Source organism: Macaca mulatta, chromosome 4, assembly GCF_049350105.2.
Source record: "Macaca mulatta isolate MMU2019108-1 chromosome 4, T2T-MMU8v2.0, whole genome shotgun sequence".
Classification (NCBI taxonomy): Eukaryota; Metazoa; Chordata; class Mammalia; order Primates; family Cercopithecidae; genus Macaca; species Macaca mulatta.
The window spans coordinates 150,190,235-150,209,130 of NC_133409.1; the positions used below are offsets into that span (position 1 = coordinate 150,190,235).

At 51.8% G+C, this 18,896-nt stretch overlaps 1 protein-coding gene across 8 annotated transcripts; it reads left to right on the forward strand.

The window, feature by feature from the left end:
• The first annotated feature begins 281 nt into the window (after positions 1 to 281).
• On the forward strand, positions 282 to 12,968 carry ATF6B (activating transcription factor 6 beta). 8 transcript variants are annotated; one of them, XM_015136037.3, is made up of 18 exons: positions 282 to 459; positions 826 to 905; positions 1,056 to 1,134; positions 1,381 to 1,472; positions 2,313 to 2,448; positions 7,226 to 7,311; positions 7,434 to 7,569; positions 7,656 to 7,787; positions 8,289 to 8,422; positions 9,104 to 9,289; positions 9,379 to 9,470; positions 10,212 to 10,391; positions 10,557 to 10,664; positions 10,845 to 10,926; positions 11,142 to 11,212; positions 11,434 to 11,545; positions 11,685 to 11,769; positions 12,286 to 12,968. In XM_015136037.3, exons 1-18 carry the CDS (start codon positions 345 to 347, stop codon positions 12,513 to 12,515), a joined length of 2,136 nt encoding a protein of 711 aa, XP_014991523.3. In that variant the 5' UTR covers positions 282 to 344; the 3' UTR covers positions 12,516 to 12,968. The 8 variants fall into 8 exon arrangements, with proteins under 8 accessions (XP_014991523.3, XP_014991524.3, XP_014991525.3 ...); XM_015136038.3 differs by having other exon boundaries at positions 11,145 to 11,212; XM_015136039.3 differs by having other exon boundaries at positions 8,298 to 8,422.
• The last annotated feature ends 5,928 nt before the right edge of the window (positions 12,969 to 18,896 follow it).

Consider the following 18,896-nt stretch of genomic DNA (forward strand, 5'->3'; position numbering starts at 1 on the left):
CTTTTGAGGGACTTAGCTATCTCCGAAGACACACAAAAGCTGTCTAAACTAAACTTAGTGGCTGGGGGAGATGGTGGACCTTAATACTGGGTACTACATCTCCCAGGCTCTTTATCACTGGAGCCTGTTTGGCGCATGCGCTTGGCGGTCTGGCACTGTCTGGAAGTTACTTCCTGCTGCAGTGCTCCCATTGGGCCCGCCTACACAGCCATCCGCGTCTGTTGATTCACGTGCTCAGCATCCAGGTCTCTTACTGGTCGGTAGGGCTTCCGGGACGCCCCCTTTTTTAAAAGAGTCAACTGATTAGTTGGTAATGGGGAGAGGCGGGCCTTGGGAGCCGTCTCATGGTTGGGGGGTGGGGGGGAAAGATGGCGGAGCTGATGCTCCTCAGCGAGATTGCCGACCCGACGCGTTTCTTCGCCGACAACCTGCTGAGCCCGGAGGACTGGGGTCTGCAGAGTGAGGCCCCGGGGAGGGGAGGGGGCTATGGCAAACTGTGTCCCTGAGGCACGCGGGAAAGAAGCAGAGGCCTAAAGAGGAAGTCTGGGCAAATACGGAATCCGCCATCTGAAGGAGGGCGGAACAGGGGGATCGTTGTGCATTAAGGGGATACAAAAGTCGGGGAAGAACTGCTCCCTGCTGGAACGTCGAGTTGTTCCGGGGTCGGAGAAGGAGGGGCTGAAGTCCTCTGGTTGTATCACTTTTCAAGTGGGCGGGCGGTGGGTCTGGCCGAGCGGAGCCAATGAGGGATGGGGCGGGGGCTTGTGTGCGATCGGTAGGCTGGGCCCACTAAACGACCCCCCTGACACTCGGTATTCTTTGCAGACAGCACCTTGTATTCTGGCCTAGATGAAGTGGCCGAGGAGCAGACGCAGCTCTTCCGTTGCCCCGAGCAGGATGTCCCGGTATTGTGTCCCCAGCCTTTCTCTAACCCTTAGTGGGTGGAAAGTGAGCCCAGAACCTGGACTCATTCACAGGCCAGAGCTCATCTGGAGTCACCCCTACTTTCTCACCCTTTCTCACACTCCTGTCCTCTTATATCCTCCGTTATTTAGTTTGACGGCAGCTCCCTGGACGTGGGGATGGATGTCAGCCCCCCTGAGCCCCCATGGGAACTCCTGCCGATCTTGCCAGGTAAGGTAGACTTTGTGGTTCCCTCAGCTTTCCAGAAACCCTCATTTCCCACTGTTTCCCAGAAACTACGTAGCTTCCTATATTCTCACACCTCTACGTAAGTGCCTATCCTCTCTCCTTCAATCCCCAATTTTTGTTTCTTCTCCCTCGCTGTGGTGCGGGAATCCCCACAGACATGTCCTTGGGTACTTTTTGGACTCTTCTCAAACTCTGCTTCCTGATAATTTCTAACTCCCTTTCCTCCAGATCTTCAGGTGAAGTCTGAGCCGTCTTCCCCCTGCTCTTCCTCCTCCCGCAGCTCCGAGTCATCACATCTCTCCACAGAGCCCTCCAGCGAGGTGAGAGCCATATCCCACCTACTCTCTGTGGCAGGGACTCTATTTCATTCCCTTCACCCGTGGGTGACAAAGAAGTGATTTAAATGATTTGTGTACTGTGAGTCATGAGGTGTGTGAGGTGTGGGGGGCCTTCTCCACTAACTTTGCCATTTCCTTAATATCCTCATTTTCCACATCCCTTTTGGTTATCTAGCAGTGAAGATGTTTTTTGTCTTTTCTTTTTTTTTTTGAGATAGGGCCTCCCTCTGTCACCCAAACTACAGTGTAGTGACATGGTCACGGCTTACTGTAGCCTTGACCTCCTGAGCTCAGATGATCCTCCTGCCTCAGCCTCTTGAGTAGCTGGGACCATAGACACATGCCACCATGCCTGGCTAATTTTTTTTATTATTGTTTGTAAAAATGGGGTCTTCCTATGTTGCCCAGAGTGGTCTTAAACTCCTAGGCTCAAGTGATCCTCCCACCTTGGCATCCCAAAGTGCTTGGATTACAGGTATAAGCCACCACGCCTGATCTGGGGTCTTTTTAATATAAAGAGTTATGTGGGGCTGGGAAGAAGAGAGTTATTAACTGCTGAGAATTCTGGAACTGTTCTTGCCCAAGTTGTCCACTCTAAGGCCATATTTGAAATCATGAGACTTCATCAATTCTCCCAGAAATAAAGTAGAAAGAATGAACAGGATAGAAAGATGCTCAGTACCATTCAGACCAGAATGTCAAATAATTGATGGCTTGTAAGCCCTAAACTTCTAAAGCTTTTTGTTCTTGCTCTTACTGTCAACATCTCCCGTGTTTTTTGCCCTTCTTTCTGCCTCCTGCCCCACACCAACTCTCACCCAGGCTCTTGGGGTAGGGGAGGTGCTCCATGTGAAGACAGAGTCCTTGGCACCCCCACTGTGTCTCCTGGGAGATGACCCAACATCCTCATTTGAAACTGTCCAGATCAACGTAGTCCCCACTTCTGATGATTGCTCAGGTAATAACAGCCTGGCCCAAATCCTCGGCTTTACTACAGGAGAATGTGTTGTGTGTGTGTGTGTGTGTATGTGTGTGTGTGTGTGTGTGTGTGTGTGTAGATAGAGGGGAAGTGCAGGCAGCAGGACAGGGAGAAAAAGGTCGGGAGGGGAAATGGCAGAAAACCAGGAGGGAAGGCAGGAAGGAAAGGAAACATTTCAGGGAACCGCAGCAAGGGCAGTGCTGAGGAGATGGAGATCATTTTTCTCTCTTTTTCTTGTTCTAGTATTCTGTCATGCCATTCAACTTGCTTTTTAAAAAACGTGAGCAGTTTAGGGCATATCTATCTGTGTGATTCCCCTCCACCCAACATTTTATTATAAACATTTTTGTTGTTGTTGAGACAGGGTCTCACACTGTCGCCTAGGCTAAAGTACAGTGGCGTGATCTAGGCTCACTGCAACCTCCACCTCCCAGGTTCAAGTGATTCTCCTGTCTCAGCCTCCCAAGTACCTGGGATTATAGGCGCCCGCTAATTTTTTGTATTTTTAGTAGAGATGGGGTTTCACCATGTTGGCCAGGCTGGTCTTGAACTCCTGAACTCACGATTCGCCCACCTCAGCCTCCCAAAGTTCTGGCATTACAGGCATGAGCCATCGCGCCCAGCCCATAAACATTTTTAAACATACAGAAAGGCTAGAACACCATATACTAAACTAGATTCTACAATTAACATTATTTGTTCTGTTTTTAAAGTGTTCTCAAGTTTATTTACTCATAGCTGTTTCTTTAGTAAATGTTTATTGATGTGATCATATCTGAGGTATAATCATTTTAAAAAAGAAATATTTATTAAGTACCTACTCCATGCCAGATACTGAGCAGAGTCCTGGGCATGCAAAGATGAACAAGACCTGACCACCATGCTGACTTTCAAACCCTGTGATTTAGTAATGGGAGAAAGACAAGTACCAGTCAATATAGGTGTGGTCATTCTAGGATAGAAATCAGTAGAGGTGGGGCCGGCGCAGTAGCTCACGCCTGTGATCCCAGCACTTTGGGAGGCCGAGGCGGGCGGATCGTGAGGTCAGGAGATCGAGACTATCCTGGCTAACACGGTGAAACCCCATCTCTACTAAAAATACAAAAAATTAGCCGGGTGTGGTGGTGGACACCTGTAGTCCCAGCTACTCGGGAGGCTGAGGCAGGAGAATGGCGTGAACATGGGAGGCGGAGCTTGCAGTGAGCTGAGATCGCACCACTGCACTCCAGCCTGGGCAAAAGAGCAAGACTCCGTCTCAAAAAAAGAAAAAAAGAAATCATTAGAGGGTACCATGAAAGCTCATAAGGGGACATTTCATCCACATTGGGGCTGAATCTGGGGCATGCTCCTGGAAGAAGGGTTTCTTGAGAGTTTTGAAGGACACATGGAAATTAGCCAGGAGGACAGTGTGGAGGTTGACTTGTGTGTGAGGAGCCTACATTTCTTCAGAGTGGGCGTAAGAAGGATTTGGGGAGTGATGTGGAACTGCAGAGGCTACAGGGCCAGGTGGGGCCCCTGCTAAGGGGCTCTTAGCTTTTATCCTGTGGATACGTGGGGGCCTTTGAAGAATTAAGCAGGGAAGCAATATGATTAGGAAGATGATTCTAGTGGCAAAGTACAGAATGGGTTGCAGAGAGGCAGGGCCGGAGGCAAGAGAACCAAGGAAGAGGCTTATGCAGTTAATCAAGTAAGATATTCGGATGTCGTGAAGAAAGCAGACTTGAGAAAGAATGAAGTGGAACAGATGAGTTGTGGTGACCCCCTGGACATTGGGGAGAGGAGTCAAAGAGATTTGTAGCTAGGATGGCTGTGGGTGGGTGATGTTACTGTTCACTGGATGAAGACTGCAAAAGCAGGGGCTTTCTGGTCAGGGAAGATGATGAATTCAGCGTTGGACATGTTGATTTTTTTTTTTTTTTTTTTTGATACGGAGCTTCACTCTTGTTGCCCAGGCTGGAGTGCAATAGTGTGATCTCGGCTCACCATAACCTCTGCCTCCCAGGTTCAAGTGATTCTCCTGCCTTAGCCTCCTGAGTAGCTGGGATTACAGGCATACTCTACTATGCCCAGCTAATTTTGTATTTTTAGTAGAGACAGGGTTTCTCCATGTTAGACTGGTCTTGAATTCCCGACTTCAAGTGATCCGCCCACCTTGGCCTCCCAAACTGCTGGGATTACAGGCATAAGCCACCATGCCCAGTAGACATGTCGATTGTTGATTTCAAAGTACCTTCTGGATCTCCTGGCACCATCTCTCACCGGCTGAACTCCAACCAGGGAGCCCACTTATGCAGTCCATTCAGGTTCTTCCTGGATCTCAGAGCACAGCAGGGAGAGATGGAGAGTGGATTTGGAAGGACAAGCAGATTATATCCAGCAGATTAATAAATGTCATAAAGAAGACACACAAAATAAGGATTGAAATACTGTGGCCGGGCGCGGTGGCTCAAGCCTGTAATCCCAGCACTTTGGGAGGCCAAGACGGGCGGATCACAAGGTCAGGAGATCGAGACCATCCTGGCTAACACGGCGAAACCCCGTCTCTACTAAAAACACAAAAAATTAGCCGGGCGAGGTGGCGGCGCCTGTGGTCCCAGCTACTCGGGAGGCTGAGGCAGGAGAATGGCGGGAACCCGGGAGGCGGAGCTTGCAGTGAGCTGAGATCTGGCCACTGCACTCCAGCCTGGGCGACAGAGCGAGACTCCGTCTCAAAAAAAAAAAAAAAAGAAATACTGTTAGCAGGCCGGGTGCAGTGGCTTATGCCTGTAATCCCAGCACTTTGGGAGGCCGAGGTGGGTGGATCACGAGATCAGGATATTGAGATCATCCTGGCTAACACAGTGAAGCCCCGTCTCTACTAAAAATATAAAAAATTAGCCGGGCGTGGTGGCGGGCACCTGTAGTCTCAGCTACTTGGGAGGGTGAGGCAGGAGAATGGCGTAAACCTGGGAGACAGAGCTTGCAGTGAGCCGAGATCACCCACTGCCGTTAGCAGCAAAAAGATTATTGGTGGCTTTGCATCACATAGTGTTATTAGAGTCAGATTCTCCTCCATACTTAGGTATTTTTTGAGGGCCTGTACTTTACCCTCAATGGACATGAGATATAGTTCTTACTTTTGGGGAGTTTTGTAAGGGTTATAATACATCATGGTTAAATAGTTACCCTTTTTTTTTTTTTCTTGAGACAGAGTCTTGCCCTGTCACCCAGGCCGGAGTGTAGTGGTATGATCTCCACTCACTGCAACCTCCATTTTCTGGGTTTAAGTGATTTTCCTGCCTCAGCTCCCCTAGTAGCTAGGACTACAGGCACGCGCCACCAGGCCTGGCTATTTTTTTTTGTATTTTTGGTAGAGACGGTTTTGCCGTGTTGTTCAGGCTGGTGTCAAATTCCTGGCTTCAAGCGATCCACTTGCGTTGGCTGTCAGCCTCCCAAAGTGCTGGGATTACAGGCGTGAGCCACCTTGCCCAACCTTGGTTAGATAGTTCTGATAATGGTTACTTCTGTGCAGGGAATCTGAGTGGCTGGAGGACATGGAAGGGAAGATTTTTTTTTTCCACTTAATTTTCCTTTATTCCTTTGGATTTGTATCATGACCATATTATCTATTCAAAAATGTACATTGAAGTTTTAAAAAGCAATCTTAGTGGTTATATAATTAAGTACCAAAGTGAACAGTATGGACCAGAGGTAGTGGTGGACTGTTGACCTGTGGGCTGAATCTGGCCCTCAGAAGGATTTTATTTCACCAACATGGGGCCCAGCATTTTCTTTCATGGAGTGATCAACAAGTCGTAAAGGCAGATTTAATGGAGGCCATGAAGGCTCAGAGATGACTGAGGCTTTGCTGTTTGGTGCCTAGGAGGAAAACTTGTGTGACAGGGCAATCAGGAAGCCTCGTTTATGGCCGGTTAGATTTGGTTGACTGTTGAGGCATGAGAATAGAAGGGACCAGCAGGCAGCTTGGAAGTCAGAATCTGGTGCAGGTGAGTAGCCAGGGGGAGATGCAGACTTGGCAGTTGTCAGCATGGAGATGCATTGGGCCAGGATAAGGTGGAAATCCACCAAGATCAGAATTTGGGCCATGTAAATGCTGGAGACCCCCTGCACCTTCCCCTGCTCAGGCCTATTCTATGTGAATAGACAAGTTCTGTGAACAAGAAAGAGGGAAAAGCAGAAGGGCAAGAACAGCCTTGAGGAACACGGAGCCAGGATGAGAAGAATTAGAGGAGCCCCCGAAGGAGAAAGGGAAGCACTAGGCGAAGTGGTGTGGAGAACCAGCGGGTGAGCAGCTCTGTGACTTCCCCTCCTGGATTGCCTGCAGTCTAGGGCCAGAAGAGTTTTATTTTCAGGTTCAAAGAGAAAGGACCCATTTCCTCATCTTAACCTTCTTTTTTATTTTTTTGAGACGGAGTTTTGCTCTTCTTGCCCAGGCTGGAGTGCAATGGCGCGATCTCAGCCCACCACAACCTCTACCTCCCAGGTTCAAGCGATTCTCCTGCCTCAGTCTCCTATCTGGGATGACAGGGATGCGCCACCATGCCTGACTAATTTTGTATTTTTTAGTAGAGACGGGGTTTCTCCATGTTGGTCAGGCTGGTCTCGAACTCCCGACCTCAGGTGATCTGCCCGCCTTGGCCTCCCAAAGTGCTGGGATTACAGGTGTGAGCCACTGCGCCCAGCTTCTCATCTTAACCCTCTTAACCCTTCAGTGTTTACATGATATCCAGCTTTTGCCTCATCCTGCCTCCCACAGATGTCCAGACCAAGATAGAACCTGTCTCTCCATGTTCTTCCATCAACTCTGAGGCCTCCCTGCTCTCAGCCGACTCCTCCAGCCAGGTGAGCACCAACTTCCTTCCTCCCTCCAGGTGCTCCAGTGAGTTCCTCCTGACCTAGAGGTATGAGAGCTTTCTCTTCTTCAGCTCCTTCTGACTAATGTATCTCTGGAATGCCCCACATAGGCTTTTATAGGAGAGGAGGTCCTGGAAGTGAAGACAGAGTCCCTATCCCCTTCAGGGTGCCTCCTATGGGATGTCCCAGCCCCCTCACTTGGAGCTGTCCAGATCAGCATGGGCCCATCCCCTGATGGCTCCTCAGGTAATGGGGTCTCCTGACACTTGGAATCCCTAGTGAGAGGCCTGTGGTCCTGACATTTCTTGTTTTTTTCTCTCACCTTCCTTCAGGGAAAGCCCTGCCCATCCGGAAGCCACCACTGCAGCCCAAACCTGTGGTGCTAACCACTGTCCCAATGCCACCCAGAGCTGTGCCTCCCAGCACCACCGTCCTTCTGCAGCCCCTTGTCCAGCCACCCCCAGGTACTGAAAAAGAAGAAAAGGGCTGGGCGCGGTAGCTCACGCCGGTAATCCCAGCACTTTGGGAGGCTGAGGCAGGCGGATCACCTGAGGTCAGAAGTTTAAGACCAGCCTGGCCAACATGGTGAAACCTTGCCTCTACTAAAAATACAAAAATTAGTGGGGAGTGGTAGCAGTCGCCTGTAATCTCAGCTACTCAGGAGATTGAGGCAGGAGAATCACTTGAACCCAGGAGGTGGAGGTTGCAGTGAGCCAAGATCATGCCACTGCACTCCAGCCTGGGAGACAAAGCGAGACTTCATCTCAAAAAAAAAAAAAAAAAAAAAAAAAGATAAAAGAAAATAAAATAATTAAAGAAGGAGAAAAGGAGGCAGGCTGCATTGACCTTGTCAGGGAGCTTGCAACCATTGAGGCTCCCAATCCTTGGGTGCTCTGGTGTAGGTGTGGACACAAGGACCCCACCTAGCGCACAACCCTCTGACCTCCTCTGCTCACTTGCCCCAGTATCCCCAGTTGTCCTCATCCAGGGTGCTATTCGAGTCCAGCCTGAAGGGCCGGCTGCCGCTCTACCACGGCCTGAGAGGAAGAGCATCGTTCCTGCTCCTATGCCTGGAAACTCCTGCCCGCCTGAAGTGGATGTAAGTGTTGGGGAGGAGAGGAGTAGGGCGAGTGATGGGAAGGGAAGAGGGAAGTCTGTCATGGAGAGAACTGTGGGATGAGGAGGGAGTTGAGACCTAGGAGCAAAAAGTGAGGAAGCAGACCCATTAGATCATTCTGGGGGTCCGAGTGGACTCCTGTTTCTATATGAATATCAACTCCAGGTAGTTTTAGGGTCCTTTAGGTTTGCTGTCACTGCAGATGGAGAAATGGGGTTGGTCTCCATAAATTAAAGGCAAGGAAGTCATACTGTACTATACGACTACGGTCGTGGCCATAGTTGGGGAGGGAGGCTGCCTCCTGGGGGAAAATGAGGTGGACTGTATAAGTGGTATAACAAGGTTAAACTTTGAACCCTACAAATGTGGGTTGACAGGAAGAAAGACTTACCAAGGAAAGAGTTTCCACCAGCATGGAGAAAGTTCTTCCTGCACTGTAACCTTTCCCACCTCTAAGAAGCAGTAGCAGGGCATGTTTGAGAGAAGGGCCCCTTCCCTAGAATGTTTGAGTAGAGAGGAAAAACCTCTCTGGCTGTGTAGGTGGGTCAGGAAGGCAGGGGAGTGGCCGTGTGAGCTTTGGGTAAATCATTCCCTGGGGTTTGGGAGCATAGTCCCCCTCTGCCAACTCATCTGTCATTCTTTTTTGACCTTTCGGGTGCCTAGGCAAAGCTGCTGAAGCGGCAGCAGCGAATGATCAAGAACCGGGAGTCAGCCTGCCAGTCCCGGAGAAAGAAAAAAGAGTATCTGCAGGGGCTGGAGGCTCGGCTGCAGGCAGTGCTGGCTGACAACCAGCAGCTCCGCCGGGAGAATGCTGCCCTCCGGCGGCGGCTGGAGGCCCTGCTGGCTGAAGTAAGACCAGTCTGTCCCTGGGAGACCAACAGGAATACAGCCTCCTTGGAATGAGTCCCCTTTTTGTTGTCTCTTTCTTTGTGCCTTAGAACAGCGAGCTCAAGTTAGGGTCTGGAAACAGGAAGGTGGTCTGCATCATGGTCTTCCTTCTCTTCATTGCCTTCAACTTTGGACCCGTCAGGTAAGACCTTCCTTGCTTCACTAGGACCTTCCATGTGGAGCCCACCTTACAGCCTCCTAGCTGCCTGCTTTGGCCCAGGCCATTTCCTTATGCTTATACACAAATGGTTCTGGTGTCCTTGGCACCGATGATGTGTCTGGTCAGCCCCTTCCTGCTCCATTACTTTTCTTTTTTTTTTTTTTGGAGACGGAGCCTCGCTCTGTTGCCCAGGCTGGAGAGCAGTGGTGCGATCTCGGCTCACTGCAACCTCCGCTTCCTGGGTTCTAGCGATTCTCCTGCCTCAGCCTCCCGAGTAGCTGGGACTACAGATGCACACCACCATGCCCAGCTAATTTTTTGTATCTTTTTAGTAGAGACAGGGTTTCACCGTTGTTACCTAGGCTGGTCTCGAACTTCTGAGCTCAGGCAATCCACCCGCCTTGGCCTCCCAAAGTGCTAGGATTATAGGCGTGAGCCACCTTGCCCAGCCTCCTGCTCCATTATTTTTCCAGTGGAGAGTAGATGATGGTGATAATGTTGGTAGAAATAGTGACTATTAAATGCTTACTGAGTTCTAGGCTCTAGGTGATGCACTTTCTTTTTCGTATGTAGGGACCATCCTTATTCCCATCTTACAGAGGCAGACTGAGGCCTGTGTAACAGATTGCAACTCAAGCAGTCCATCTGCGGAGCCCTTATTCTTAACTAGACACTTGATACAGCTGAAATTCTTCATTGTGCTCCATCCCTCTTTATCCACAGCATCAGTGAGCCTCCTTCAGCTCCTGTCTCTCCTCGGATGAACAAGGGGGAGCCTCGACCCCGGAGACACTTGCTGGGGTTCTCAGAGCAAGAGCCAGTTCATGGAGTTGAACCTCTCCAGGGGTCCTCCCAGGGCCCTGAAGAGCCCCAGCCCAGCCCCACAGACCAGCCCAGTTTCAGGTGAGAAGAGAGCGAGAGAACCCCCCTCTCCTTTGAGGGTATGAGTTGGTCTTCTCCCCGCTTTCAGTGAGGGGAACCCAAAACTTTCTCTTGCCATCATCGCCTTCTTTGTTGTGGGAATGCTGGGCAGTCTCCAAGTGTGGTCTCCTTCCTACTTCACTCCAGGAACCTGACAACCTTCCCTGGGGGCGCCAAGGAGCTACTACTAAGAGACCTAGACCAGCTCTTCCTCTCCTCTGATTGCCGGCACTTCAACCGCACCGAATCCCTGAGGTGTGGGATTCATTGCTGGGGCATCCTCCCCCGGCCTCCCAAGGCCCTGTGCAATCAGCCTGACTGGCCTGTGTACTAAAGCGCCAGCGCTCCCTGCCCTCTCCTCACTCCTGTGGGTGGGCAAGGAGGGTGGGAATCTTGGCCTGGCATGGAGGTCCTGAGCCTCCTCCATTTGCCCAGGCTTGCTGACGAGCTGAGTGGCTGGGTCCAGCGCCACCAGAGAGGCCGGCGGAAGATCCCTCAGAGGGCCCAGGAGAGACAGGTAGGGCAGGTGGCTGGTTCAAGGAAGGCCGCTTGAAGACAAGGGCTGAAGGCCTCGTCTGGGGATTCCTAGTGGGCATCTCGCTGTGGAAGTTTGAGGGATCATTTGAAGGAAGTGGAGGATTGAGTGGGAGGTGGCATTAGCTTCCAGGGGCCGTTTGTCTCTTTCCCTTTTCCCTTTACCCTCTCCAAATCCTTAGATACTTCTCCTTCCAGAAGTCTCAGCCACGGAAGAAGTCACTTCCAGTTAAGGCAGTCCCCATCCAACCCCCTGGACCCCCGGAAAGGTGAGTGTGGGGTGGGGTGCTTACTTATTAAGTGAAATTCCACTCTCAAGAACTGTACCCCCAGTAGCTGTCCTGTGCCTGTCATTACTGTCACCAGTGGAATTATACCTCCCTCCTCCACTCAGGGTCTCCTGTCTTTTTCTCTCATCCTGCCCCCTTCCCTGGTAGAAACTGAGCATTGGGCTTAGTTCCCCTCAAATCCTATTTCCCCACCTGCCTAGGGATTCTGTGGGCCAGCTGCAGCTATATCGCCACCCAGACCGTTCGCAGCCAGCGTTCTTGGATGCAATTGACCGACGGGAAGACACGTTTTATGTTGTCTCTTTCCGAAGAGTGAGTTTCTCTTGCCCTCACATCTCTGTCACCCCAGGTTCCCAGCAGTCTCTCTTCAGTGGGGGGATGTAGAGTAGAGCTGAGGAGCCTGTTGGCATCTTTGCCTCCACCCTTCCGGCCTGGCCCCTCTGTTCTCCAGGACCACCTGCTGCTCCCAGCCATCAGCCACAACAAGACCTCCCGGCCCAAGATGTCCCTGGTGATGCCGGCCATGGCCCCCAATGGTAACTCTTTCCCTGCTGGGTATGGGGGCGGTTCCAACAGGGAGATCCCGCCTGGGAGCTGAGGGGGAAGGGGGAGAGGAGCAGGGCATCCAGAGAGCCGTGGATCCACAGGTGAGAAGCAGCAGGAAGTGGGTGGAGGGAAGAGCACCATGCAGGAGACTTTAGGAGGGAGATGAGGGTGAGGGTCCTTCCCTGGTGAAGGTGCTTGGGTAGATGACTGGGCAGAGGCAGGTGGGCGGGAAACCTGCTAGACTCTCACTTCCTTTTTTCTCTTGATGTCCTCTCCTGTGTAACCCCACACTCATCAATGCCCTTTTCTTTTCCTACCCCTCTCCTTGTCCCTGCACCAAACTGTGTCCCTGCCATCCTGTTTAACTCCCACTATGGATCTGCCTCCTCACTATTGCCCTTTCCTTTCCTCTCTGCACACCTCTACTTTTCCGACCTCCTCCCCTCCTCCCTCCAATCCCTGTTTGCCTCCCCGTCTCCTCTTCCTTAACTCTCCCCTTCTCACAGAGACCCTGTCAGGCCGTGGGGCCCCGGGGGACTATGAGGAGATGATGCAGATCGAGTGTGAGGTCATGGACACCAGGGTGATTCACATCAAGACCTCCACGGTGCCCCCCTCGCTCCGAAAACAGCCATCCCCAACCCCAGGCAATGCCACAGGTGGCCCCTTGCCAGCTTCTGCAGCCAGCCAGGCCCATCAGGCCTCCCACCGGCCCCTCTACCTCAATCATCCCTGACCTCTGTGAATACACGGACTTAGAACGGGAGGAGGGGGTACCGGGTGGCCAGGTGGGACTGTTTCAAATTTCTCTGATCCCCAGGCTTGGGGCAATCGGTAAAGGAAAGACCAGGTGTGGGGGTTAAGCACTTATTTGAGGTGGGGGTGTTCACCTCTCTTCTCATCCCTTTTCAGAATATAGAGCTCCTCTCATTCCTATGAACCCCCAGTCCCGGCTTCTTTCTTTGAGGGGATTGCGTGAGGTTCAGTTGTGGGGTGGGTGGTGGGCTGCTGCATATTCTTTGTTTCTCTGTTATGGCAGTGGAGGTGGGAATTTAGTCCCCAGGTGGGACAAGGGAAGTTTTTGCATTTTGGAGCTAGTTACTGGGAGTAAGGGAGGGTGGCGGGGGGAGTACAGGTTTATGTGTGTGCATTTCTTTTTTATTATTATTAAATAAACAACTTGGAGGGAGTTGAAGGAGTGGTGGCTGCCTTCCTGGCTCGTGATGGGGAGTCTGGGGAAAAGTGGCTTCTCCAGAGCCAGCATCAAAGGATCAAGCACTGAAGACATAGCTGGCTCTGAGGTGGGGTGGGTGCAGGATCACAGACCGCATGTCATCCCCTTGCCCCACCCCCGCAAGTCTGGGGTATATCTGTGTCTAGCAATGATGTCCTATGGTGGGACAGACTAGAGGATACGCATCCCTGGAATGAGAGTCAACAGGAAAGATGGGCCCCCACACCCTTCAGGGTGAGCAGCCTCTGGGTCTCCTGCTCTCAAGCAGGTTCTCCCCCTCCTCTTGCTGTCCAGGATGAGCAGCTCAAACAAACAATGGGAGCTGGGGCCAGAGGCTCAGAGCCCAGAAAGCGGGGGCCTTGGTGAAGAAGGGGTGATATTTGGAAGGGAAGGGGGATGTGGCAGGATATCCTCTAAGCCCTAAACTGGAGGGGACTGAGACTTGAGAGTCCAGATGAAAGACTGAAAAGAGTGGGGCAGGCAGAAAAAGCTGTGCATTCTTATTTTTTAAATTTTTGTATGTTTGTTTGTTTGTTTGTTTTTGTTTTTTGAGATGGAGTCTCACTCTCTCGCCCAGGCTGGAGTGCAGTGGCATGATCTTGGCTCACTGCAACCTCCGCCTCCCGGGTTCAAGCAATTCTTCTGCCCCAGCCTCTCAAGTAGCTGGGATTACAGGCGCCCACCACCACGCCCAGCTAATTTTCGTATTTTTAGTAGAGATGGGGTTTCACCATATTGGCCAGGCTGACCTCATGATCTGCCTGCTTCGGCATCGCAAAGTGCCCGGCTAGGCTGTGCATTCTAATTAGGAAGAAGGGGAGCAGGACAAAGTGAGGGGTTGAGTCTGAGGCCAACCTGGGAGAATCCCCCTCCAGCTGCTCCTGTCCAGCAGTGCCTCAGGCCTGACCCTGCAGGAGTGTCCTGGGTCAGCTGGAGGGTGTGAGCTGGGACTGGGCTCAATGCCCAGATGACTGGACAGGGGCTGCCTGGCCCATAGCCCAGGCCTGAAGGAGGGAGGAAGAACCTCATGTGTCCAGCCAGGCAACCCTCACACCCCTCCCGCTGCCGTCACCCATTACTGTGTTTGGGGTGAAAACAGACCAAGTAACTATGGCAACCTGGAACCAGGGCTCCCAGGAACTAGACCTTTCCTCCCTCCAGAGGGCAGCCCAGCTTCTCAGCTGTGCTTTCTATCCCAGAGTCCTTGAGCCTTATCCACCCTATCTCTGGAGGGCGTGCAGTGAGAACAAGGATTTTGGAAGCACATCACCTGAGCTGGATTCCCTGCCCTGTCTTTCATTAGTAGGTGTCCTTAAACATTCTGAGCCTTAGTTTCCTTTTCTGTAAGATGGGATGTTCCTACCTCCTAATCAGGGTTGATGACAGGATGAAAGATGGCATCCTCAGTGCCTGGTCCACAATAGAGACACCTTTTCCTCATCCCTTGCCCCTTTCTGTCTCCATCTCTGTTGTGCTTCTCTCTTCCACTTTTATCCAATCTGTGTTCCACTGTTTCATTGTCCAATTGCTCTTCCTCCTTCTTGCCCCCAGTTCGGGAAAGTACTTGAAGTGCTGGCATCTCAGTGGGGGACCCTGGGGTAGGGCATCCTGCTCCTCTGCTAAGTGGCAAGGGACAGCTGGCACTTTGGTGTGGATGAGACATCAGACCTCTCTTGGCTGAGGGAGTGCGGTGGTGGGAGGGATTGAGAAGGATGGTGGGTGGGTACCTGATGTGGGGTGAAAGCTGGGCAGGCTCTGGGCTGCTGCCCTCTAGGCCCATGTGGATCTCTATTCCTCTGGCCACTCAGCATGCCAGGCTGCTGTCACTCCTGCACCTCTTTGGCCCCTCCTGCCCTATGCCTGCTTTGTCTTTCTGTTCTGCTTTCCTTATGCCACCATCTCCTGCTTTTCTTCCTCAGGATCCCGCCTTTTGTTCTCTCTCATCCCTGACCTCATCATCCCTCCTTTCCTCTTTCTAGACTTCTTTCCTGCCTTTCTTTGCTCTCTACCTCATTAGCAGTTATCACGACCTCTTTTTGACCCATTATTCATCGTTGTTTTTTTCTTCTTGTGTATCTTCCCCACCCCATCCACTGCTTCACTGTCTTAATTTTTTTTTTTTAATTTAAAAATAGAGGTGGGATCTCACTATGTTGCCCAGACTGGTCTTGAACTCCTGGCCTCAAGCAATCCTCCCATCTCGGCCTCCCAAAGTGCTAGGATTGCAGGCATGAGTCACCGTGCCGGCCTTATTTAAAAAAAATTTTTTTTTAATTCACTGTCTTTTTCCTTTGTTCTTCTTGGTCTTTTCATCTGCTGCTGCCGCTGACCCTGTGCTTGTCACCTCCCTTTTTCATACCGCCCCCTTTCTATTTCCCATTCTGCTCCCTTGTCCACATTTCTTGCCCCTTTCCATTATTTCCTCTCTTTTCCCCCACTTTGGTCCTCTCCTCCTCCTTCCTTCCCCCACTCCCTTCACTTCCCACACCAGTTCTCCGTCCTCTTCCCAGCTGTGGGGGCCAGCACTGGGGAGCCTGATGTTTGTCTCATCGTTCTGCTATGGCTTCTGGATACAGCACATCTGGATTCCGGGGCCCAGATGTGTGGTTGCCACAGCGACCTGGGTCCCTGTGGTAAATACAGGCGCCCACCCGCCTCAGAGCAGAGAACAAAACAATTGTGTGACTTTCTTTTGTCACGAGATAGAAATGTCCTTCCTCCTCCCTTCTCCCCACACCCATGTCTCCAGGCAAAGGAAATTTTAAGGGTCCAAACCCTTCTTTCTGAGACTCCCTTGCCCCCTTTTCAGCTGTAGCCTCTTAGTTCTCTCCCATCTTTCATCCTGGGCTCTGTCTTTTCATTCTGTGTTCCCCATCCTCACCCCACCCCCAGTTCTCAATAATGGAGTGTTGACCACCCCCTTCCCCATCTGATGCCATTTCTTCTAACTGAATCTACACAATACCTGGATGCAGAAAGAAGTTTCAGAAATCTGGATTCTCCACCCTTCTTTGTACAAGTGCTTCAAAGAAGCCACTTTGTTTGTTTGTTCCCTAAGTCTTCAATCCTTTCCTTTCCTGGAGTTGTTTGGGGAGGAGAGGGAATACAGGCTTAGGAATCAGAACACCTGGGTGAGGCCCACCTTCACCACTACTAACTTAGTCCCTTGAACAAGACCCTTAATGTCTATGAGCCTCTGTTTCCTCAGCCACAAAGTGGGATTAATGCCCGCACTGTGTAGGAAACTGTTTTGTAAACGGAAGCCCGGCACAAGTGTTTTCTATCTTTCCCCTCTCTGGGACTGCTTTCTTGGACTACCGCCCCTGGCATCTCTTGTTCCCCTGTCTTCATCCTTCAGGTCCTTGCCCTCAATTGCCCTTACTCTTCTGTGTCTGCCTTCTCTCCTCTCTATCTTTCCTTTCCTTTTCTCTGTCTTTCATCTCTTTTCCTCCTGAGGTCAGGACAGAAACTTGGAGGATCATTCAAGGAAGGAGGCTCAGAGCTGAAGACACAGGGACTGAGGCTACAGAGAACAACCGGAGCTTGTGGACGGTTCTCAACAACACTGACCTTTCTACCCACCACCCAGAACACCTCAGTGAAGCCAACCCCAGCTCTGACCACTGGGCTTCCCTGCCTTCACGCCTGGGCTCATTACTCTTTCCCCCTCCTCTCTCCCAGTCCTTTCATATTTCAGTGTTGACTTGCATTTATTGGTCACCTACACTATGCAAGGCTTGGTGCTTTTCTTACAAAATGTGAACATGTAAGATGTGAGCTTCTCCATGAGCCTGGAAACCAAAGGGTGAACCAAATGGTAAACAATGATAATTCCAGAACCTGAAGCTATATCTGCTAAGCGTCCAGGGGCTTCCCCAGATGCCTTATAAGCTTGTGTACATCTGGAATCCCACATTTCTCTCTGAGACCCCAACAGTGGGCTTCCAGAACATCCCAGCCCCATCCTTCTGGCTGTTGTCTCTGGGGTCCCTGGCCACCCTCTGTGCCAAATGTACTTATGTTGACCATTCTTCCTAAATAATAAAGCCAGGATATAGGGCATAGGCACAAAAAAAAAAAAAAAAAAAAAAAAAAGATACGACCATGAAGCAGAAATCTGAAGGGGTCAGAGGAAATTCATACTCTGTTCTGCCCTGTGTGTGCGATGCTGTCTCCAGACCCTTCCTCATCCTTTCACTGCTGTGCTCCCCACCTCCTGCCAGGAGATCCTTGGGAAGCTGCTACCTACTCCTGGCTCTGGGGGCTTCAGGCCAAGGCAGAGGAAGGAAGCTGAGCCTGGCTCTGTCCAAGATGCTGACTTCATCCTCCCCATCAAAGCCAGGAAAAAAACAGCCACACACACCCAGACACACGGACACACACGGGGACACCCACGCGAAAGCCCATGTGTGCCTTTGCCCTTGGCCACATGGAGCTTACCAGGCATCTGGCCACAGCCACATGCAATGCAGGCACGCCCTGACCCAGGAACACCACACACCTGCCACCGTGGGGATCTGACCTGGTGTGCAGACACCTGGGCTGCCACCCATGTGGCAGAATCAAGCACATATAGGTTCCTTCACGTCCCTTTCACTATCACCTGTGACTTGGCCAAGTTACACCTCAGTGGTGAGGTTTGCAGCGGGATGGAGAGACTCAGTCCTCACCGTGAAGCTGGGGGTAGTGGGTTCCCACTCAGCTGGGATATTTCTCCTCTGTAGCAAAAGTCTCTTTTTCAGCTCCTTGTCAGGGCAGCACATGGGGAGGTGAAGCCAGGGAAACACCCAACAGACTTATATTGGGTATGTCTGTCTCCCTGTTCCCCATGTCCTCTGGCTGTCAGTTTTCTGCCTGGGACCGGAGACAGAGTGCCCGTTTCCTCCAGCCCCTACCTCTCCCCGCCTCTGCTGCTGCTCCCCTGCAACACCCAGGCACCAGCCCCCCACCCTGCTTTCCACCACTTCACCCTCTATTCAGGTGACCCAACCTAATATTTGCCTCCTGCCTCTAGCCCTTTCTTCAACCCTAAACCTTCTACCTAACCTTCAGGCTTTCCTTCCTTGTCTCCCCTCAACCCCAGCTTCCTCCCCAAGGCTTCTTTGTCCCAGTGTTCACCCAGGCCCTTGCCCTGCCAGTGCTTAAGCCCCACCTGCTCTTTCTCTAGGGACTTGCTGAGGTAGGAGAATGCAAAGGAGGCAATGACAGGAGAGGGACTGAGCAGAGCAGACAGGGGTGGCTCAGGGACAGGATAAGCAGAGAAGATAGAAAGAAATGGGACTAGGTCAGGGCGGGGACTTGGGGTCCCAGAGACGGTCCCAGTTGGAGAAAGAGGTTGCCTCCTGCCTCCGGCCCCCTGCCCCTGCTCCCTGCTCCGGACTGCCAAGGGAGAACTGGTGAGAGGATGAGGGCGCCAGCACTGGCTGATAGACTTGGGGTGCGATCCAGAGATCTAAGCTAGAGCAGTAGCTGGGAAGAGATGGGAGGGGAGCATGGGGGAGGGAGGGGAAGGGGGCTGGCCACGAGGAAGGATATAGGCTGAGAGGAAACCACTGGGGTCAGAGGGGGGGTCAGCAGGTGGGGAAATGGTGGGGAAAAAAGAAATGGCAGGAAGGGTGGGGGATGTCAAGTTGGGCAAAAATTAGGGTGAGCGTTAAAAATGGGATAGGGAAAGGACATGGGAGGTAAGACCAGGGCTGGGGGTTGAGATGAGGGTATAGTGAGACAGTGATGCTAGACAGGGAGTGGGGGCTGGGGTGGGGCAGGACAAGAGGAGGGGTGGCATGTGGGAGGGCCTGGGAGGGGTGGGAGGACCTGCCCTATCTCCGCTCCCCTCCCTGACCTCATCCTGGTCCTCCCCTTCTCCTCCCCTGCTCGCTGCAG